At 46.8% G+C, this 24269-nt stretch overlaps 1 protein-coding gene across 9 annotated transcripts in view; it reads left to right on the top strand.

Moving 5' to 3' along the window:
* The first annotated feature begins 1069 nt into the window (after positions 1–1069).
* The window catches only part of cracr2b (calcium release activated channel regulator 2B), a 44217-nt gene continuing 21017 nt past the window's right edge, over positions 1070–24269 (top strand). The window contains exons 1-11 of one of the 9 annotated variants that reach the window (XM_042319845.1): positions 1070–1313; positions 1625–1687; positions 8731–9011; positions 9100–9211; positions 9515–9644; positions 9820–9966; positions 11378–11468; positions 12243–12338; positions 19768–19955; positions 20444–20530; positions 21335–21389. In XM_042319845.1, the coding sequence (XP_042175779.1) occupies positions 8733–9011; positions 9100–9211; positions 9515–9644; positions 9820–9966; positions 11378–11468; positions 12243–12338; positions 19768–19955; positions 20444–20530; positions 21335–21389 (1185 nt within the window). In that variant the 5' untranslated portion in view covers positions 1070–1313; positions 1625–1687; positions 8731–8732. Of the gene's footprint in view, positions 1314–1358; positions 1711–8730; positions 9012–9099; positions 9212–9514; positions 9645–9819; positions 9967–11377; positions 11469–12242; positions 12339–19767; positions 19956–20443; positions 20531–21334; positions 21390–24269 lie in introns of those variants that run through there. The other 8 variants (XM_042319724.1, XM_042319761.1, XM_042319779.1 and 5 more) reach the window with 8 other exon arrangements.

Below are 24269 nucleotides of genomic sequence, written 5' to 3'. Positions count from 1 at the left end.
CCCTCTGTTATAGCCAGCTAGCTAACATAGCATCCCTTTGTTTGAGCAGGGTGTTTCAGTAGGCTAAACTAGCTAGCTGCATTTGCTAGCTCAGTAAGTGGAAGTGAAAAAAAAAACAACGAAATCAAGCTCTCTCTCTCTCTCTCGCTCCTCCTTCATTTTTGAAGAAATGAATTTGTTAAAATCTGTTCTACCATTCTCTTTCTCTCTCTTTGAGTCAACTACTCACCACATTTTATGTAATGCAGTGCTAGCTAGCTGTAGCTTATGCTTTCAGTACTAGATTCATTATCGGATCCTTTGATTGGGTGGACAAGATGTCAGTTCATGCTGCAAGAGCTCTGATAGGTTGGAGGATGTCCTCTGGAAGTTGGCACAATTACTGTATAAGTCTATGGAAGGGTGTGAGAACCATGAGTCTCCCAGGTTTTGTATTGAGGTCAATGTTCCCAGAGAAGGACGGAAGCTAGCTGTCCTCCGGCTACACCATGATGCTACCCTACAGAGGCTACGGTAGACCTTCACTGCAAAATAATGTGTTTTAATCAGTTATTTGGTGATGTGAATATTTTGTATAGATTTATCTAAAAATTATGACTTTTAAATGTTTCAGTATTTTTATTTTTCTGATAAATCACTGAAGAGGATGGTTCCCGTCCTCCTCTGAGGAGCCTCCACTGCTAGATTAATAACGCTCCTTGAATGAATTTGAATTCACCCTTCTGTCCAGACTCTTTATCCTTTTTGTTTACCACAAATGTGGTCCTTGTTTCCTTTTTATAATGCTTCAGATGGTCTTCAAAAGCTTTCAGGCTAGTAAAATACTATTCCTGAGACAACTCTACAGTATCGGCGCACCTGGAAAAGACCGGACAATAACGTCACTTTGACAAATTCGGTATCCCTAGCCATGACCCTCTCTCCTCCGTGACCCGGAAACCTATAATTGGTCGAGGAGCGTGTCAATCACAGAGCTATATACATTCCTTAGTAGGCAAACTCAGTAAGGTCCTCCTCCCTCCTTGATAGCCACCTTTTGGTGAACCCCATTTGAATCAGCTGTTGTATTGTTGGAAGAGAAAACCATCCGCACGTTTAAGAAACACCATGCTACTTATTGTTGTAGCTATATAAAATGTTTTACAAATATTTTGGAGGGAATCCACCCTTGTATACGTCATTTGCCTAATGACGCAGGAGTGGAATAGTGCCGTCTCATTTCGAACGAGCGCAATTCCATCCACATTCTCTCCATTTGACCCTTTACAAAAAGGAGGCGAGAGAGTGAGGACGGAGGAGAGAGGTCGCAGGAGGTGAGTACCTCCTAATTGATAAAATATCCATAGTCCTATCGCGTACTTCATGTTTTCTTATCTACACCAAAGATTGCGGATAAATGAACATTTAGAGAGAAAAAAATGGTCAGTTCCTGTCTACTTAAATGGGTGGCTCTCCCATAGACGCCAATTCGATTGCAGCTGGTTCTGGTCTACTTAGTTGATTATCTTCCATTGAAACAAGAAAACACGAGGGAGTGGGATGTCTCGCTTCCTCTTTCGTCTGTGCTTCACGGAACTTTACGGTAACACCAACAGGTTCCAATGCGCCCTCCTGTGACTTGCAGGGAAAGTTTAAAGTCCCTCGGTGAACACACAGGAGGTTGACACCTGGGACAAGTATCGGAGAGGTGAGTCGGACGCTTCAAAACGAGTATGTTACGAGTATTATATCTTACGACCATTACATATTAAATTCTGCACTGGCAGGGTCATAATATAAATGTTGTTTTTTTTAGTTGATGTGATAATGAACTTATACGCCTACTGTTCAGCTTTTTAATAATACATAGCTTCACAGTGGATCAGGTTTCCCTAACTACTTACTGTACATTGCTTTCTGTAGTTATTCATTAACTACGGCTTGAGGTGGAACACTTCAGTTTTAGATTTAAGAAACAAACTGAATTATAAATATGTATTTTATTCTTACTTTATTCTTATTCATGAATGAGCACTACAAAGTCTTTAACAAAGCCATCTACATTCTAAAGGTGGTATTTTTAGTAAAGGTGTTTTTTTTTAACATTGTATATGGTTTTAGTACAGTTAGTTTACATGTACTTCTATAGATCGTCCATCCATACAGTGAGACACTTATCTGACCCTGGCTGGTGTTATTCATGGCAGAGAGTTGTTGTTGGTTCTTGTTGTTAGGAGTTTATATATTTCATGTTTTTAGTAGTTTATATTTTTCAGATTTTAGTAGTTTATATATTTCATGAAGCATTTTTTGTTGTTATTTATATGGTTCATGTTTTTAGTCATTTTATATATTTCCAAATACTTCATGTGGTATCATCAAATATCTCTCAATGTGCTCAGAATAATGTGTTAATATGTGGTGCATATTATGCTATTATCTTTAAACATGTAGTCATTTTTGAGATGCATGTTATATTCTCGTCAGCAGTATCATACCAGTTTATCTGGTAAATGGTAAACAACACAGAATGTAAGAACTCAGAAGTATTTTAATGGATTCTGTTTGTGGTGGAATTGTATCTAATGGGGTAACTTTGAATTATATATTATATAGAATTAAAAATATAAAACTATTTCCCACCTATCGCCTCCTCTCATCATCTATCTAATAGGGTGACTTTGAATTATATATTATATAAAATAAAAATAAACTATTTTTTCAAGTTGGAAGTTTCGGTTAGAAAATGTGAAAATAAATAGTTTAATTTGAATAAGTTTTGTCTGAAATCACTGTATAATCCTTGATGCCTAGGTCTATTGGTCTCCTAATATATATATCTTCTGATTCCATTAATTCTACCATATCTCTCTACCACATAATAATTGCAGGCAATCGTAATGGTTATGTCAATGCAAAACCACTGCAAATGCTTCATTTGCATGTCCCTTTCCCCTGGCCACCTGATGGCCACACAGACGGGCAGACAGATGCACAGACAGACAGACAGACGGACGCACAGACAGACAGACGCACAGACAGACAGACGCACAGACAGACAGACGCACAGACAGACAGACGCACAGACAGACAGACGCACAGACAGACAGACGCACAGACAGACAGACGCACAGACAGACAGACGCACAGACAGACAGACGCACAGACGGCCGGACGGGCAGACAGACGGACGGACGGACGGACGGGCAGACAGAAGGACGGACGGGCAGACAGACAGACGGATGGGCAGACAGACACACAGACAGACAGACAGACGCACAGACAGACAGACGCACAGACAGACAGACGCACAGACAGACAGACGCACAGACAGACAGACGCACAGACAGACAGACGCACAGACAGACAGACGCACAGACAGACAGACGCACAGACAGACAGACGCACAGACAGACGCACAGACAGACGCACAGACAGACGCACAGACAGACGCACAGACAGACGCACAGACAGACGCACAGACAGACGCACAGACAGACAGACGCACAGACAGACGCACAGACAGACAGACGCACAGACAGACAGACGCACAGACAGACAGACGCACAGACAGACAGACGCACAGACAGACGCACACACAGACAGACGCACACACAGACGCACAGACAGACAGACGCACACACAGACAGACGCACAGACAGACAGACGCACACACAGACAGACGGACAGAAGGACAGACAGACAGACATGGGTTATCATCACATGACACCATCCTGGTGAGTATTATTTATATCCTGGTGCTCAGTGGAGGGCAGACCTGGGTTCAGATACTATTAGAAAATCTGTCAAATACTTTCAGCGTTTCAGCTCTCGTCTGCAGGAGTGACATATGGTTCTGGGTTTGCAGTTTTTGGGGGGGACTATTCTCTTGTTCCATTAATAAAGCCCAGGAAAAGCTCAAAGCACAGATATATAAGGGTGTGCATCCTAATAGTCGGTCCTTCTTCCCGAGCTGTGCTCTCCTTCACTACTTCCCCCCACTAAAGGTCAAGCTGTAACCTGATAGTGAACCAATTTATTTGTTTCTCTGGAAATGCCATCGCAATGTCCCTTGGGCTGTTTACTGTTTGATAACACATGGAGCAGATGGGTGCTTCACTTCTGCAGGACGGAGGTTACACAGTACACAGTACACACACACAGTACACAGTACACACACACACACACAGTACACAGTACACAGTACACACACACTACATTATACACTCGTGGTTCAATGTAATACTTTTGAATGGTAGTGTTCCAGGCGTAGTGTTCTAGGGGTTGTGTTCTAGGGGTTGTGTTCTAGGGGTTGTGTTCTAGGCGTAGTGTTCTAGGCGTAGTGTTCTAGGCGTAGTGTTCTAGGTGTTGTGGTCTAGGCATAGTGTTCTAAGGGTTGTGTTCTAGGGGTAGTGTTCTAGGCGTAGCCTTAGCCTAAGCCTAAGAAATTAAAAGTCAATGATCATGTTTGGGTTACTGAAGCAATAAGGCCTGAGGAGCTGTGCCATTATACACTGGTTACATCATTAGAACAGTCAACAAGTCATTTTGCGAGTGTACAAAACATTATGAACACCGTCCTGATATTGAGTTGCACCCCTCCTTTTGCACTCAGAACAGCCTCAGTTCGTCAGGACATGGACTCTACAAGGTGGTGAAAGCGTTCCACAGGGATGCTGGTCCATGTTGACTCAAAATGCTTCCCACAGTTGTCTGGATGTCCTTTGGGTAGTGGACCATTCTTGATACACACTGGAAACTCTACCATACCCCGTTCAAAGGCACCTACTGCCATACCCTGTTCAAAGCCACCTACTACCCTGTTCAAAGGCACCTACTGCCATACCCCGTTCAAAGGCACCTACTACCATACCCCGTTCAAAGGCACCTACTACCATACCCTGTTCAAAGGCACCTACTACCCTGTTCAAAGGCTCCTACTACCATACCCTGTTCAAAGGCACTTCAATGTTTTGTGTTGCCCATTCAGCCTCTGAATGCCAGACATACACAATCCATGTCTCAAGGCTTAAAAATATTTCTTTAACCTGTTTCTTCCCCTTCATCTACACCGATTTTAAAGTGGATTTAACAATCAGGGATCTTAGCTTTCCTCTGGTCAGTCTATGTCATGGAAAGAGCCGGTGTTTGTAATTCTTGTACACTCAGTGTATAGATGTTCAGTACACGGGGGTGTAACGGTGTGGGGAATGTTTTCCTGGCACACGTTCGGTCCCTTGATACCGATTGAGCAACTTTTCCATGCCCTTAAGAATTCAAGCTGTTCTGGAGGCAAACGGGGGGTCCAACACGTTACTAGATGGGTGTACCTAATAAACTGGTCACTGTGTGTGTGTGTGTGTGTGTGTGTGTGTGTGTGTGTGTTTGTGGGGACACTACCCCGTTCACGAAAATGGCCAGTCAAGTTCTTCCACATCGATCTCGACAAACCATTTCTGTATGGACCTCTATTAGTGGCGGCATTGTCAAGCTGAAACAGGAAATGGTCTTCCCCAAACTGTTGCCGCGAAGTTGGATGTGCTTCTACAGTATTGACTCCCGGATGTGAATACTTATGTAAATTAGATATTTATGTATTTAATTTACAATAAATGAGCAAAAATTCCTTAAACATGTTTTCACTTTGTCATTATGGGGTATTGTGTGTAGACGGGTGAAGATTTTTTAATTTAAAAAAAGTCAATTTTGAATTCAGACTGTAACACCAAGAAAACATGGAATAAGTATATATGCATATTGAATATACAAAACATTAAGAACACCTGCTCTTTTCATGACACAGACTGACCAGGTGAATCCAGGTGAAAGCTATGATCCCTTATCGATGTCGCTTGTTAAATCCACTTCAATCATTGATCCTAAGACCAGCTACTGCTACACTGAGACGCTTTTATCAATACGGACCCATGACATGACTAGAACCTGTTGAAGTAGCTCAAGATACAAACACTTTTACTATGTGTGGTCTGTACTGTAATGTTTAACAAGGGAGTATCTGCATGGCCAGGTCGGCTACCCTCCAGTTCATGTAAACAGAGCTGCCGCAGGATCCTGACCTGACAGGATCACTTAGTAAACACTTTAAAGAGAAGACATGACACACACAAACACACAAAGGAAAGATTGAAGGAGATTAGTGAGAGGTGGTTGTGTAACTGAGCTGTGTTACCAGTTTCTGTCTTTTTTTTTCTAAACAGCTAAAATAAACACTACAATATAATTACTAGAAAGTTAATCTAACAATTTATATAAACAACAATATAATTACTAGGAAGATCATCTAGCAGCTTATATAAACACTACAATATAATTACTAGACATTTCATAGCTGCTTATATAAACTCAACTATATAATTACTAGAAAGTTTATCTAGCAGTTTTTTGTTGCTGTGTGGGATAATGAATAGATGATTGACTGACATCACATGACTTGTTGAGACTTGTTTTTAATAGATTAGACACCATATGAAGCGTAACATCTCTCTCTCCTTGTCTCCGCCCCCTTCCTCTCTCTGTCTCCCACTGCCCCGCCCCCTTCCTCTCTCTGTCTCCCACTGCCCCGCCCCTTCCTCTCTCTGTCTCCCACTGCCCCGCCCCCTTCCTCTCTCTGTCTCCCACTGCCCCGCCCCGCCCCCTCCTCTCTCCATCCATCTCTCACCCTGCCCCCTCCTCTCTCCATCCATCTCTCACCCCGCCCCCCTCCTCTCTCCATCCATCTCTCACCCCGCCCCCTCCTCTCTCATCCATCTCTCCCCCGCCCCCTCCTCTCCATCCATCTCTCCCCCCTTCCTCTCCATCCATCTCTCCCCCGCCCCCTCCTCTCCATCATCTCTCCCCCGCCCCCTCCTCTCCATCCATCTCTCCCCCCGCCCCCTCCTCTCCATCCATCTCTCCCCCGCCCCCTCCTCTCCATCCATCTCTCCCCCCGCCCCCTCCTCTCCATCCATCTCTCCCCCGCCCCCTCCTCTCCATCCATCTCTCCCCCCCCTCTCTCCATCCATCCCCCCGCCCCCTCCTCTCTCCATCCATCTCCCCCGCCCCCTTCCTCTCTCCATCCATCTCTCTCCCCCGCCCCTCCTCTCCATCCATCTCTCTCCCCCGCCCCCTCCTCTCCATCCATCTCTCTCCCCCGCCCCCTCCTCTCCATCCATCTCTCTCCCCCCGCCCCCTCCTCTCCATCCATCTCTCCCCCGCCCCCTCCTCTCCATCCATCTCTCCCCCGCCCCCTCCTCTTCCATCCATCTCTCCCCCCCGCCCCCTCCTCTTCCATCCATCTCTCCCCCGCCCCTCCTCTTCCATCCATCTCCCCCGCCCCTCCTCTCTCATCCATCTCTCCTCTCCATCTCCCCCGCCCCCCTCCTCTCCATCATCTCTCCCCCGCCCCCTCCTCTCCATCCATCTCTCCCCCGCCCCCTCCTCTCCATCCATCTCTCCCCCGCCCCCTCCTCTCTCCATCCATCTCCCCCGCCCCCTCCTCTCTCCATCCATCTCCCCCGCCCCCTTCTCTCTCATCCATCCATCTCTCTCCCCCGCCCCTCCTCTTCATCCATCTCTCTCCCCCGCCCCCTCCTCTCCATCCATCTCTCTCCCCCGCCCCCTCCTCTCCATCCATCTCTCTCCCCCGCCCCCTCCTCTCCATCCATCTCTCCCCCGCCCCCTCCTCTCCATTCATCTCTCCCCCGCCCCCTCCTCTTCCATCCATCTCTCCCCCGCCCCCCTCCTCTTCCATCCATCTCTCCCCCGCCCCCTCCTCTTCCATCCATCTCCCCCCCCCCTCCTCTCTCATCCATCTCTCCTCTCCATCTCCCCCGCTCCCCTCCTCTCTCCATCCATCTCCCCGCCCCCTTCCTCTTCCATCCATCTCTCCTCTCCTCCCTCGTCTCCATCCATCTCTCCCCCGCCCCCCTCCTCTCTCCATCCATCTCTCCCCCCCCCCCTCCTCTCTCCATCCATCTCTCCCCCGCCCCCTCCTCTTCCATCCATCTCTCCCCCGCCCCCCTCCTCTTCCATCCATCTCTCCCTCCCCGCCCCCCCTCCTCTCTCCATCCATCTCTCCCCCCCCCCCTCCTCTCTCCATCCATCCCGCCCCCTCCTCTCTCCATCCATCTCTCCCCCCGCCCCCTCCTCTTCCATCCATCTCTCCTCCCTCCTCTCCATCCATCTCTCCCCCCGCCTCCATCCATCTCCCCCCCCGCCCCCTCCTCTCTCCATCCATCTCTCCCCCCCTCTCTCCATCCATCTCTCCCCCCGCCCCCTCCTCTTCCATCCATCTCTCCCTCCCCGCCCCCTCCTCTCTCCATCCATCTCTCCCCCCGCCCCCTCCTCTCTCCATCCATCTCTCCCCCCGCCCCCTCCTCTTCCATCCATCTCTCCTCCCTCCTCTCCATCCATCCATCTCTCCTCCCTCCTCTCCATCCATCTCTCCCCCGCCCCCTCTTCTCTCCATCCATCTCTCCCCCCCGCCCCCTCCTCTCTCCATCCATCTCTCCCCCCCGCCCCCTCCTCTTCCATCCATCTCTCCCCCGCCCCCTCCTCTTCCATCCATCTCTCCCCCGCCCCCTCCTCTTCCATCCATCTCTCCCCCGCCCCCTCCTCTTCCATCCATCTCTCCCCCCGCCCCCTCCTTCCATCCATCGCCCCCTCCTCTCTCCATCCATCTCTCCTCTCCATCCATCCATCTCTCTCCCCCGCCCCCTCCTCTCTCCATCCATCTCCCCCCGCCCCCTCCAGTGATGTCTAGCTGGTTGAAGGACGGGGAGGTGTTGATAGGTGAGGGAAGCGGAACTGCATCCCCATGCAGCCGCAGACAGCGGATCTTGTCAACGCCAGGTGGATGTGGCAGTCTCAGGCCGGGTGGCGGGGGGGTAGGGGTGCGCGGCCATGGGGGGTCACCTAGCTTCAAGGAAGGGGTGTCTGGGATGGTGCAGCCAGAGACCATGGGGAAGGCCAAAGAGCTGTTTGTTCTCTGTGATAAAGAAGGAAAAGGCTTCATCACCAAGAGAGATATGCAGGTTAGTGAGTCAAGTGGATTGAGATTCAGAAAGCTTTAAACATAAATAAATAAATATATTTATTAAACCTCGTCTTCTCTCCTCTCAGAGACTGCAGGGGGAGTTACCTCTCTCCCCAGAACAGCTGGAGTCTGTTTTTGAGAGTCTGGACAGAGACAGAAACGGATTCCTAACTCCTGTTGAGTTTAATATGGGCCTTGGTGTGTACCGCTCACTCATTTCATGACATGCTGGACCTTTGACCAATACCATACTTACTATTGACACATTTTCTCTGTCTGTCTGTCTGTCTGTCTGTCTGTCTGTCTGTCTGTCTGTCTGTCTGTCTGTCTGTCTGTCTGTCTGTCTGTCTGTCTGTCTGTCTGTCTGTCTGTCTGTCTGTCTGTCTGTCTGTCTGTCTGTCTGTCTGTCTGTCTGTCTGTCTGTCTGTCTGTCTGTCTGTCTGTCTGTCTGTCTCTGTCTCTGTCTCTGTCTCTGTCTCTGTCTCTGTCTCTGTCTGTCTGCAGGGGAGTTGATGGGGGTGGAGGAGAGCACAGAGAAAAGGCTGACAGAGAGGGAGGAAAACGAAGACCTAGGAGAACTCCGATTTATTCAGATACTGACGGAGCTGGGAGCTGACAAACTCTTCAAAGAGTGAGTGACGACACTACATTGTTCCAAGGAAGACCCGATGAAGCGTTTTGGAGAGAGTTCGGCCAACGTTTTATATTCGTAACCAGTATTTGGATTCTAGCTTCCTGTAAAAGAGTTCAGTTGTGCTGTGTGTCTGTAACCCTGTAACCCGCTGTATTGTGTGTCTTCATGCCAGTCAGTGCGAGCTGGGTACCCTGTGGTGTGCTCTCCAGAGAGACAGACCAGAGCTGCTCTCTATCCTGGAGGATGTCCTAGTCCACGCTGTGTCTCATCTACAAGACTCACTGAGGGAGAGAGACAGTTTGGAACTGGCTCTACGCAGGTCTCTATTCTCTCCACATATCATTCATTCACGTGACTGTCAATTCATACAGCTGGTGAGGTGGAGCAGTAAACACCAACATACTTACTATTAACATACTTACCAACATACTTACTAACATACTTACTATTAACATATTTACTAACATATTTACTAACATACTATTAACATACTTCCTAGCAACATACTTCCTAGCAACATACTTACTAGTAACATACTTACTAACATACTATTAGCATACTAGCAACATACTTCCTAGCAACATACTTACTACTAACATACTTACTAACATACTTACTAACATACTATTAGCATACTATTAACATACTTCCTAGCAACATACTTACTAGTAACATACTTACTAACATACTTACTAACATACTATTAGCATACTATTAACATACTTACTAACATACTTACTAATAACATACTTAGTAACATACTTATCAACATACTTACTGGTAACATACTTAAGATTAACATACTTACTAGTAACATACTTAAGGTTAACATACTTACCAACATACTATTAACATACTTACTAGTAACATACTTACTATTAACATACTTACTAGTAACATACTTACTAGTAACATACTTACTAGTAACATACTTACTAGTAACATACTTACTAACATGCTATTAGCATACTTACCAACATACTTACTATTAACATACTTACTATTAACATACTTACTAGTAACATACTTACTAGTAACATACTTACTAACATGCTATTAGCATACTTACCAACATACTTATGGTTAACATACTTACTAGTAATATACTTACCAACATACTATTAGCATACTTACTATTAACATACTTACCAACATACTTACGGTCAACATACTTATGGTTAACATACTTACTAGTAACATACTTACTATTAACATACTTACTAGTAACATACTTACTAACATGCTATTAGCATACTTACCAACATACTTATGGTTAACATACTTACTAGTAATATACTTACCAACATACTATTAGCATACTTACGATTAACATACTTACCAACATACTTATGGTTAACATACTTATGGTTAACATACTTACTAGTAACATACTTACTATTAGCATACTTACTATTAACATACTTACTAGTAACATACTTACTAACATACTTACTAGTAACATACTTACTATTAACATACTTACTATTAACATACTTACTAGTAACATACTTACTAACATACTTACTAGTAACATACTTACTATTAACATACTTACTATTAACATACTTACTAGTAACATACTTACTAACATACTTACTAGTAACATACTTACTATTAACATACTTACTATTAACATACTTACTAGTAACATACTTACTAACATACTTACTAGTAACATACTTACTAGTAACATACTTACTAACATACTCTAATGTGTTGTTGTGTTTCAGACGGGAGAGTGACCACGACAGGGTGGTTCGGTCCATATATGAGGAGATGGAGAGTCAGAACAGAGAGGAGAGAGAGAAACGACTCGCTCAGGTAGCTATCTGGTCTGCGAATAAAGTATGAATAGGTATGCACTCACTACTGTATGTCGTTCTGTAAATGTAAATAGTCTGCTGGGCTGTAGACGGGGTTGTTGTTGTTTAGCAACAAAACCGACCAGAATCCTACTAAGCTTAGTGCTTCGAGCTGTTGACTTCAGGCCACATGAGCATTGTGCTGAATGGTAAAAAAACAATCTACAATAAAATGTCCTTATTCTGTGGTGTTGTTGGTCCGACAGTAGAGTCTAACGTTGTACTATGTAACCATATTCAGTCTAAGTAGAATACTAATGAATCGTTGAGCGATCGTACGAGACATATTGATTCAACTTTAGTCTAAGCTTGGATTAAACAAGCTCCGTTCTAAGAATTGGCAGTGTTGCTGCACTTCTGTTCACCGGCTGCTCAGCCACCCCCCGATTTACAATAGACGGGACCACAGCATCTACTTCGGTTGCCATGATGATTTCCTTTGCTACACCTGCCTCAGCATATATCGCCCCAATTCTGGCAACATTTCTCCAATCGTACTGCCACCGAGGTGTAGCGAGGTACTTTACGACTACTAGTTCACTACGATTTGGGCTTAACTGAGTCGGTAAATGTGAGCGGTTCTCCAATGGGTTCTCCAATGGGTTCTCCAATGGGTTCTCCAATGGGTACAGCACTGTAGACCCAGAAAAACATGGTGTGATGTATTTCAGCCCTAACTAATGGCTGATGATGATGATGATGATGATGATGATGACTGTACTTCACGTTAAAGGACAGTATCAGACAGTGGGACAGAAGACAGAAGATTGCTGAGGAGCTGAAGACGAGGGAGCAGGAACTGGAGACCACCCTGGCCAAGCAGAGAGAGGTAGAGACATCATAGACTTAGATAGATCACTCTTTGTGTCTGTCCCATTATGACGTCTTGTGAGAGCACTGAGCATTGAGGCCATCTCCATTTTGAAGTAGTCCATAGTGCCTACTGTCACCTGGAGTACAAAGGGAGATTTTAACCCGGGGCTAAGCGAGTGTTCACACTTTATAAAGTGGGCTTAGCCCAGGTTTAGCTGGCCCCCGCTCCAGACCAAGATTAGCACCCAACTTTTCAGAGTTAGCACCACAAACACGATGCCAAAATAGCCAGTGTATAACAGGATCAACAACAATGCCTAGAATGCTCACTGTCCAATCACAAAAGCTGCACTGTCACTTCATTGACATATGCTGTTGATGTCTGTAATGACTTATTTTGACAAGTCAATTCATACTATTTCATCCTGAGGACAAAAAAAACAAACAAAAAAACATTTATTCCTGCAATAATATTGGTTGCTAATGCAGGCTGGCATTTTATTTGTACAAATAAAAGTTCAATTAAATAATTTCACAGGCCTCCAGAGTGACGCAGCGGTCTAAGGCACTGATCAGTGCTAGAGGCGTCACTACAGATCCGGGTTCGATCCCGGGATGTGTCGCAGCCGGCCGTGACTGGGAAGACCCATGAGGCGGCGCACAATTGGCCCAGCGTCGTCCGGGTTACGGGGACGGTTTGGTCGGCTGGGATGTCCTTGTCCCATCGGATTCTAGCGACTCCTTGTGGCGGCTGGGTGCAATGCAAGCTGGCCTCTGGTTGCCAACTGTACGGTGTTTCCTCTGACACATTGGTTGCGGCTGGCGAGCAGCGTGCCAAGAAGCAGTGCGACTTGGCGGGGTCGTGTTTCGGGGAGGACGCACGGCTCTCGACTTTCGCGTCTTGGGACAAGACTGTAACTACCAATTGGATACCACGAAATTGGGGCAAAAAGTACAAAAATGAATAATTGCACCTATTTAAAAAAATTTATACGTAACATATATGTAAATAACAGACATGATCCAAGCATGTTTACCTGTAGAATAGAATCGATTTATAAGATATATAATATATATAACCTCCCATGATTCATTCTGTCAGTCTGTTCTACTGCTTCAACATCGGCCATTTTAAACATATAAATAAAATGAAATGGTTTAAATAATAATAATAAATTATATCTAGTCGTAGTAAAGTTCAGCTATTTCCCACAAGGCCCTAGTTTCTACCTTCTTAACAACACTATCAACAAGGTAGGTCCTACAGACCCTAGTTTCTACCTTCTTAACAACACTATCAACAAGGCAGGTCCTACAGGCCCTAGTTTATACCTTCTTAACAGCACTATCAACAAGGCAGGTCCTACAGGCCCTAGTTTATACCTTCTTAACAACACTATCAACAAGGCAGGTCCTACAGACCCTAGTTTCTACCTTCTTAACAACACTATCAACAAGGCAGGTCCTACAGGCCCTAGTTTATACCTTCTTAACAACACTATCAACAAGGCAGGTCCTACAGGCCCTAGTTTATACCTTCTTAACAGCACTATCAACAAGGCAGGTCCTACAGGCTCTAGTTTCTACCTTCTTAACAACACTATCAACAAGGTAGGTCCTACAGGCCCTAGTTTCTACCTTCTTAACAACACTATCAACGAGGCAGGTCCTACAGACCCTAGTTTCTACCTTCTTAACAACACTATCAACAAGGTAGGTCCTACAGGCCCTAGTTTCTACCTTCTTAACAACACTATCAACGAGGCAGGTCCTACAGAACCTAGTTTCTACCTTAACAACACTATCAACAAGGTAGGTCCTACAGGCCCTTGTTTCTACCTTAGCAACACTATCAACAAGGCAGGTCCTACAGGCCCTTGTTTCTACCTTCTTAACAACACTATCAACAAGGCAGGTCCTACAGGCCCTAGTTTCTACCTTCTTAACAACACTATCAACAAGGCAGGTCCTACAGGCTCTAGTTTTGTCGCACCTGGAGTACTGTTCAGCCGTGTGGTCAGGTGCCACAAAGAGGGACTTAGGAAATTGCAATTGTCTCAGAACAGGGCAGCACGGCTGGCCCTTAGGTGTACACAGAGAGCTAATATTAATAATATGCATGTCAATCTCTCCTGTCTCAAAGTGGAGGAGAGATTGTCTTCATCACTACTTGTATTTATGAGAGGTATTGACATGTTGAATGCACCGAGCTGTCTGTCTAAACTACTGGCACACAGCTCAGACACCCATACATACCCCACAAGACATGCCACCAGAGGTCTGTCTAAACTACTGGCACACAACTCAGACACCCATACATACCCCACAAGACATGCCACCAGAGGTCTGTTTAAACTACTAACACACAGCTCAGACACCCATACATACCCCACAAGACATGCCACCAGAGGTCTGTTTAAACTACTAACACACAGCTCAGACACCCATACATACCCCACAAGACATGCCACCAGAGGTCTGTTTAAACTACTAGCACACAGCTCAGACACCCATACATACCCCACAAGACATGCCACCAGAGGTCTGTTTAAACTACTAACACACAGCTCAGACACCCATACATACCCCACAAGACATGCCACCAGAGGTCTGTTTAAACTACTAACACACAGCTCAGACACCCATACATACCCCACAAGACATGCCACCAGAGGTCTGTTTAAACTACTAGCACACAGCTCAGACACCCATACATTCCCCACAAGACATGCCACCAGAGGTCTGTTTAAACTACTAACACACAGCTCAGACACCCATACATACCCCACAAGACATGCCACCAGAGGTCTGTTTAAACTACTAACACACAGCTCAGACACCCATACATACCCCACAAGACATGCCACCAGAGGTCTGTTTAAACTACTAACACACAGCTCAGACACCCATACATACCCCACAAGACATGCCACCAGTGGTCTCTTCACTGTCCTCAAGTCCAGAACAGACTATGAGAGGTGCACAGTACTACATAGAGCCATGACTACATGGAACTCTATTCCACAGTACTACATAGAGCCATGACTACATGGAACTCTATTCTACAGTACTACATAGAGCCATAACTACATGTAACACTATTCCACAGTACTACATAGAGCCATGACTACATGTAACACTATTCCACAGTACTACATAGAGCCATGACTACATAGAACTCTATTCCACAGTACTACATAGAGCCATGACTACATAGAACTCTATTCCACATCAGGTAACTGATGCAGCAGGTGAATCAGATTTAAAAAAAACAGATAAAATTAGATAAAAAACAGATAAATTAAAAAGCACATTATGGAACAGCGGGGACTGTGAATATACACAAACATAGAAACATGCATGCATACACAGACACAGACATACACACACACACACACACGATAACATACGCAATATACACACTCAAAAATGTTGTATTGTAGATATGTGGTGGTGGTGGAGTAGGGGCCTGAGGGCACACAGTGTTAAATCTGTGAATGTCATGTTTTTAAAATTGTGTAACAGTCTCAATTTTGCTGGACCCTAGGAAGAGTAGCTGCTGCCTTGGCAGGAACTAATGGGGATCCATAATAAATACAAAATAGAAATGTCACTGTCAGAAGAGATTTGCTTCAGAAAAATGTTCTCATCACATTTATTTATATAGCCCTTCGTACATCAGCTGATATCTCAAAGTGCTGTACAGAAACCCAGCCTAAAACCCCAAACAGCAAGCAATGCAGGTGTAAAAGCACGGTGGCTAGGAAAAACTCCCTAGAAAGGTCAGAACCGCGGTCTCCGCTAGCTAGCCGACCAGTAACTAACGAAGTAGCTAGCCAGTTAGCGACAGAAGCTAAACCCATAAAATACTGAAAATAAACACTTCTCTAATATCATATTAACTAAATAATCAAATATGAATTTATTAAATGTAATCTCACAAATAGCAATGTTGGTCGATCTGGAAAGCCATAGTCAGTCAATAAATAATATAACAATAGTCGTAGGAAAGGTTTTCATCTTTAGCTCACAATCTGTGGATACTATACGATTAGAATTATTTGTAAAATATCACAGCACAATTGAAAAATATTTGGCACATGGAAACCAAACAAGGGCAGTCTATGGTGATAGGTGGGATGGGCCGAGGGGGTGGTCTATGGTGATAGGGTGGGATGGGCTGAGGGGGTGGTCTATGGTGATAGGTGGGATGGGCTGAGGGGGTGGTCTATGGTGATAGGTGGGATGGGCTGAGGGGGTGGTCTATGGTGATAGGTGGGATGGGCTGAGGGGGTGGTCTATGGTGATAGGTGGGATGGGCTGAGGGGGTGGTCTATGGTGATAGGTGGGATGGGCTGAGGGGGTGGTCTATGGTGATAGGTGGGATGGGCTGAGGGGGTGGTCTATGGTGATAGGTGGGATGGGCTGAGGGGGTGGTCTATGGTGATAGGTGGGATGGGCTGAGGGGGTGGTCTATGGTGATAGGTGGGATGGGCTGAGGGGGTGGTCTATGGTGATAGGTGGGATGGGCCGAGGGGGTGGTCTATGGTGATAGGGCGGGATGGGCCGAGGGGGTGGTCTATGGTGATAGGTGGGATGGGCCGAGGGGGTGGTCTATGGTGATAGGGCGGGATGGGCCGAGGGGGTGGTCTATGGTGATAGGTGGGATGGGCCGAGGGGGTGGTCTATGGTGATGGGTGGGATGGGCCGAGGGGGTGGTCTATGGTGATAGGGCGGGATGGGCTGAGGGGGTGGTCTATGGTGATAGGTGGGATGGGCTGAGGGGTGGTCTATGGTGATAGGTGGGATGGGCTGAGGGGGTGGTCTATGGTGATAGGTGGGATGGGCCGAGGGGGTGGTCTATGGTGATAGGGCGGGATGGGCTGAGGGGGTGGTCTATGGTGATAGGTGGGATAGGCTGAGGGGGTGGTCTATGGTGGGAGGTGGGATGGGCTGAGGGGTTAAAGTTTGTTTGGTAATGTATTAGTGTTATATATACAGGTGAAGTCAGAAGTTTACATTCATTTTAGCCAAATACATTTAAACTCAGATTTTCACAATTCCTGACATTTAATCCTAGTAAAAATTCCCTTGTTTTAGGTCAGTTAGGATCATCACTTTATTTTAAGAATGTGAAATGTCAGAATAATTGTAGAGAGAATGATTTATTTCAGCTTGTATTTCTTTCATCACATTCCCAGCGGGTCAGAAGTTTACATACACTCAATTAGTATTTGGTAGCATTGCCTTTATATTGTTTAACTTGGGTCAAACGTTTGTAGGCCTCCTTGCTCACGCACGCTTTTTCAGTTCTGCCCACAAATGTTCTATAGGATTGAGGTCAGGGCTTTGTGATGGCCACTCCAATACCTTGACTTTGTTGTCCTTAACTTCTTGACGCTACCAATCCCTGTAGCGGGATCATTACCGTCTGCAACCGCTGAATAGCAACAGTCAAATAATATTACTAGAAAATATTCATATTCATGAAATCACAAGTACAATATTTTGAAACACAGCTTAGCCTTTTGTTAATCACCCTGTCGTCTCAGATTTTTGAAATTATGCTTTACAGCGAAAGCAATCCAAGCGTTTGTGTAAGTTTATCGATAGCCTAGCATAGCATTATGTACACTTAGCATCAGGAAGCTTGGTCACGAAAATCATTAAAGCAATCAAATTAACCATTTACCTTTTGATCTTTGGATGTTTTCACTCACGAGACTCCCAGTTACACAGCAAATGTTCCTTTTGTTCCATAAAGATTATTTTTATATCCAAAATACCGACGTTTGTTTGTGGCGTTATGTTCAGAAATCCACAGGAAAGAGCGGTCACAACAACGCAGATGGAAATTCCAAATAGTCTTCATAATGTCCACAGAAACATGTCAAACGTTTTTTATAATCATTGCTCAGGTCGTTTTTAAAATATATATTCGATAATATATCAACCGAGTGTGTAGCTTTTTCCATAACTGCGGGAGGAACAACGGCCGGTTTACTCAATTGCGCACCAACTCACTCTGAGAGCCCCCACCTCTCCACTTACGCAATGTGATCCTTCACGCTCATTTTTTCCAAATAAAAGCCTGAAACTATGTCTAAAGACTGATGACACCTTAGGGAAGCCACAGAAAAAGGAATCTGGTTGATATCCCTTTAAATGAAGGACAGGCACGCATAGGAACACAAATGTCAAAATAAGAGGCACTTCCTGATTGTATTTTCCTCAGGCTTTCGCCTGCAATATCAGTTCTGTTATACTCACAGACAATATTTTTACAGTTTTGGAAACTTTAGAGTTTTTTCTATCCTAATCTGTCAATTATATGCATATTCTACCATCTGGTCATGAGAAATTGGCCGTTTTACTTTGGGAACGTTATTCTTCCAAACATAAAAATAGTGCCCCCTAGCATCAAGAGGTTGCCATTTTGCCACAACTTTGGAACTATTCTTGGGGTCATTGTCCATTTGGAAGACCCATTTGCAACCAAGCTGTAACTTCCTGACTGATGTCTTGATGTTGCTTCAATATATTGACATTTTCCTCTCTCATGAAGCCATCCATTTTGTGACGTGTACCAGTCCCTCCTGCAGCAAAGCATCCCCACAACATGTTGCTGCCACCCCCGTGCTTCACGGATGGTCAGGTTCTGTCGATATTGGACTCTTTTTACTGTGGATATAGATACTTTTGTACCTGTTTCCTCCAGCATCTTCACAAGATCCTTTGCTGTTGTTCTGGGATTGATTTGCACTTTTCGCACCAAAGTACGTTCATCTCTAGGAGACAGAACGCGTCTCCTTCCTGAGCGGTATGACGGCTGCGTGGTCCCATGGTGTTTATACTTGCGTACTATTGTTTGTATAGATGAATGTGGTACCTTCAGGTGTTTGGAAATTGCTCCCAAGGATGAACCAGACTTGTGGAGGTCTACATTTTTTCTTCTGAGGTCTTGGCTGATTTCTTTTGATTTTCCCATGATGTCAAGCAAAGAGGCACTGAATTTGAAGGTAGGCCTTGAAATACATCCACAGGTACACCTCTAATTGACTCAAATGTCAATTAGCCTATCAGAAGCTTCTAAAGCCATGACATAGTTTTCTGGAATTTTCCAAGATGTTTAAAGGCCCAGTCAACTTAGTGTATGTAAACTTCTGACCCACTGGAAATGTGATACAGTGAATTATAAGTGAACTAATCTGTCTGTAAACAATTGTTGGAAAAATGACTTGTGTCATACACAAAGTAGATGCCCTAACCGACTTGCCAAAACTATAGTTTGTTAACGAGACATTTGTGGAGTGGTTGAAAAACGAGTTTTAATGACTCTTAACATAAGTGTATGTATGTAAACTTCTGACTTCAACTGTATGTTGATATGAGTAAGCGATCCATTCAGTCATCCTGTTTCAGCTTCATCTTCTCACCCCCCCCAGCTGGAGGCTCGTATCCAGGCGCTGGGCTATGAGCAGGCAGACATCAGGGTGCAGAATCAGAAGCTCCACGGTCTGAACATACAACTCCAGGAGCAGCTAGAGACCAGCCGGGAGGAGCTACAGAAAGCCCTGAAACAGTTACAGTTCCTTCAGTCAAACACTGCCCAGGAGGAGAGGAGCAGAGAGAGGTAGGGAGGAGGGAGGGAAACTGAGGGAGCCAGGAGGGAGGGAGGGGTGAGGGAGCAGAGAAGGGAGGGAGGGACGGGGGAGAGAGGTCGGAGAGGGGGTGGGGGGAGCAGAGATGGAAGGGAGGGAGAGAGGTCAGAGCGGGGAGCAGAGAAGGGAGGGAGGAGAGAGAGAGGAGAGGGGGAAGCAGAGAGGGGAGGGAGGGAGAGAGAGGGGGAGATGAGAAGGGAGGGAAGAGAGAGGTCGGAGAGGGGGAGATGAGAAGGGAGGGAGGAGAAAGAGACCGGGGAGAGGGGGGGGAGCAGAGAGGGAAGGGAGGGAGAGAGAGAGGTCGGAGAGGGGATGGCTAACTCCTACGTGCTTTGCCATATTCTCTGAAAAATGTTATAGTTGTGTTGTTGACCCAGGACGCTTGAAAATATATATTTTTTGTCTGTGTACGTGATCGTTGTGGAAATTGAACCCACAACCTTTGCATTGAGATTGTCAGTGTGTTTCTCTCTAGGACTGTGCTCAAGGTCTCCAAGAACATGCAGAAAGAAAAACACAGTCTGCAGAGGCAGTTGGAGTTACTGAGGTCTGTCTGCCTGTCTGTCTGTCTGTCTGTCTGTCTGTCTGTCTGTCTGTCTGTCTGTCTGTCTGTCTGTCTGTCTGCCTGCCTATCATCTGCCTGTCTGCCTATCGTCTGCCTGTCTGCCTATCGTCTGCCTGTCTGCCTATCGTCTGTCTGTCTGCCTATCGTCTGTCTGTCTGCCTATCGTCTGTCTGCCTGCCTATCGTCTGTCTGCCTGCCTATCGTCTGTCTGCCTGCCTATCGTCTGTCTGTCTGCCTGCCTATCATCTGTCTGTCTGCCTGCCTATCGTCTGCCTGCCTGTCGTCTGTCTGTCTGCCTGCCTGTCGTCTGCCTGCCTGTCGTCTGTCTGTCTGCCTGCCTGCCTATCATCTGCCTGCCTGCCTATCGTCTGCCTGCCTGCCTGTCGTCTGCTTGCCTGCCTGTCGTCTGTCTGTCTGCCTGCCTGTCGTCTGTCCGCCTGCCTGTCATCTGCTTGCCTGCCTGCCTGTCGTCTGCTTGCCTGCCTGTCGTCTGCTTGCCTGCCTGCCTGTCGTCTGCCTGCCTGCCTGTCGTCTGCCTGCCTGCCTGTCGTCTGTCTGCCTGCCTGTCGTCTGTCTGCCTGCCTGCCTATCGTCTGTCTGTCTGTCTGTCTGTCTGTCTGTCTGTCTGTGTTTGCCTGCCTGTGGTCTGCCTGCATGTCTGCTTGCCTGTCTGTCTGTCTGCAGGTTACCAGTTTGTTTATTGGAGAGCAAATCACATTTGTTGTTTATGAAGTGCTTACTGTACGCGTTACTATGTGTTTGTTTCTGATTTGTTTATCCTCTCAGGGATATGAACAAACGCCTGAGAGATGAGAAAGACACACATCAGTCCCAGAAGAGGGTCAGTGTTAGTCACCGAAGCTCTCTCCTCGTCTCTCCTCTTCTCTCCTCGTCTCTCCTCGTCTCCCCTCGTCTCCACCAGTCTGTCCCACCATCACCACTCCCAAACTACCACTGTCACTATACGGGGCTCCACCCCCTGGACACGCCCCCACTACCCCAACTGAACCATGCTAGTTCTCTCTGGACACACCCCTACTACCCCTACTGAACCATGTTAGTTCTCCCTGGACACACCCCCACTACCCCCTACTGAACCATGCTAGTTCTCCCTGGACACACCCCCACTACCCCTACTGAACCATGCTAGTTCTCCCTGGACACACCCCTACTGAACCATATTAGTTCTCCCTGGACACACCCCTACTGAACCATGCTAGTTCTCCATGGACACACCCCTACTGAACCATGCTAGTTCTCCCTGGACACACCCCTACTGAACCATGTTAGTTCTCCCTGGACACACCCCCACTACCCCTACTGAACCATGCTAGTTCTCCCTGGACACACCCCTACTGAACCATGCTAGTTCTCCCTGGACACACCCCTACTGAACCATGTTAGTTCTCCCTGGACACACCCCCACTACCCCCTACTGAACCATGCTAGTTCTCCCTGGACACACCCCTACTGAACCATGCTAGTTCTCCCTGGACACACCCCTACTGAACCATGCTAGTTCTCCCTGGACACACCCCTACTGAACCATGCTAGTTCTCCCTGGACACACCCTACTACCACTACTGAACCATGCTAGTTCTCCCTGGACACCCCCTACTACCCCTACTGAACCATGCTAGTTCTCTCTGGACACGCCCCTACTGAACCATGCTAGTTCTCCCTGGACACACCCCTACTACCACTACTGAACCATGCTAGTTCTCCCTGGACACCCCCTACTACCCCTACTGAACTATGCTAGTTCTCCCTGGACACACCCCTACTGAACCATGTTAGTTCTCCCTGGACACACCCCTACTGAACCATGTTAGTTCTCCCTGGACACACCCCTACTACCCCTACTGAACCATGTTAGTTCTCCCTGGACACACCCCTACTGAACCATGTTAGTTCTCCCTGGACACACCCCCACTACCCCCTAATGAACCATGCTAGTTCTCCCTGGACACACCCTTACTGAACCATGCTAGTTCTCCCTGGACACACCCCCACGACCCCCTTATGAACCATGCTAGTTCTCCCTGGGCACACCCCTACTACCCCCAACTGAACCATGCTAGTTCTCCCTGGACACGCCCCTACTGAACCATGCTAGTTCTCCCTGGACACGCCCCTACTGAACCATGCTAGTACTCCCTGGACACACCCCTACTGAACCATGCTAGTTCTCCCTGGACACACCCCTACTACCACTACTGAACCATGCTAGTTCTCCCTGGACACCCCCTACTACCCCTACTGAACTATGCTAGTTCTCCCTGGACACGCCCCTACTGAACCATGCTAGTTCTCCCTGGACACACCCCTACTGAACCATGCTAGTTCTCTCTGGACACGCCCCTACTGAACCATGCTAGTTCTCCCTGGACACACCCCTACTACCACTACTGAACCATGCTAGTTCTCCCTGGACACCCCCTACTACCCCTACTGAACTATGCTAGTTCTCCCTGGACACGCCCTACTGAACCATGCTAGTTCTCCCTGGACACCCCCTACTGAACCATGCTAGTTCTCTCTGGACACGCCCCTACTACCCCAACTGAACCATGCTAGTTCTCCCTGGACACGCCCCTACTACCCCAACTGAACCATGCTAGTTCTCCCTGGACACACCCCTACTACCACTACTAAACCATGCTAGTTCTACCTGGACACACCCCTACTACCCCTACTGAACCATGCTAGTTCTCCCTGGACACACCCCCACTACCCCCTACTGAACCATGTTAGTTCTCCCTGGACACACCCTTACTGAACCATGCTAGTTCTCCCTGGACACACCCCCACTACCCCCTAATGAACCATGCTAGTTCTCCCTGGGCACACCCCTACCTAACCATGCTAGTTCTCCCTGGACACACCCCTACTGAACCATGCCAGTTCTCCCTGGACACACCCCTACTGAACCATGCTAGTTCTCCCTGGACACACCCCTACTACCCCTACTGAACCATGCTAGTTCTCCCTGGACACACCCCTACTGAACCATGCTAGTTCTCCCTGGACACACCCCTACTACCACTACTGAACAATGCTTGTTCTCCCTGGACACACCCCTACTGAACCATGCTAGTTCTCCCTGGACACACCCCTACTGAACCATGCTAGTTCTCCCTGGACACACCCCTACTGAACCATGCTAGTTCTCCCTGGACACGCCCCTACTACCCCAACTGAACCATGCTAGTTCTCCCTGGACACACCCCTACTACCCCCACTGAACCATGCTAGTTCTCCCTGGACACACCCCTACTACCACTACTAAACCATGCTAGTTCTCCCTGGACACACCCCTACTACCCCTACTGAACCATGCTAGTTCTCCCTGGACACACCCCTACTACCCCCTAATGAACCATGTTAGTTCTCCCTGGACACACCCCTACTGAACCATGTTAGTTCTCCCTGGACACACCCCTACTGAACCATGTTAGTTCTCCCTGGACACACCCCTACTACCCCTACTGAACCATGTTAGTTCTCCCTGGACACACCCCTACTGAACCATGTTAGTTCTCCCTGGACACACCCCCACTACCCCTACTGAACCATGTTAGTTCTCCCTGGACACACCCTTACTGAACCATGATAGTTCTCCCTGGACACACCCCTACTACCACTACTGAACCATGCTAGTTCTCCCTGGACACCCCCTACTACCCCTACTGAACTATGCTAGTTCTCCCTGGACACGCCC

This window comes from Oncorhynchus tshawytscha, linkage group LG01 (genome assembly GCF_018296145.1).
Source record: "Oncorhynchus tshawytscha isolate Ot180627B linkage group LG01, Otsh_v2.0, whole genome shotgun sequence".
Lineage (NCBI taxonomy): Eukaryota > Metazoa > Chordata > Actinopteri > Salmoniformes > Salmonidae > Oncorhynchus > Oncorhynchus tshawytscha.
Note: the sequence above shows the minus strand (reverse complement) of the source record. Positions and strands in the feature narration are given on the sequence as shown.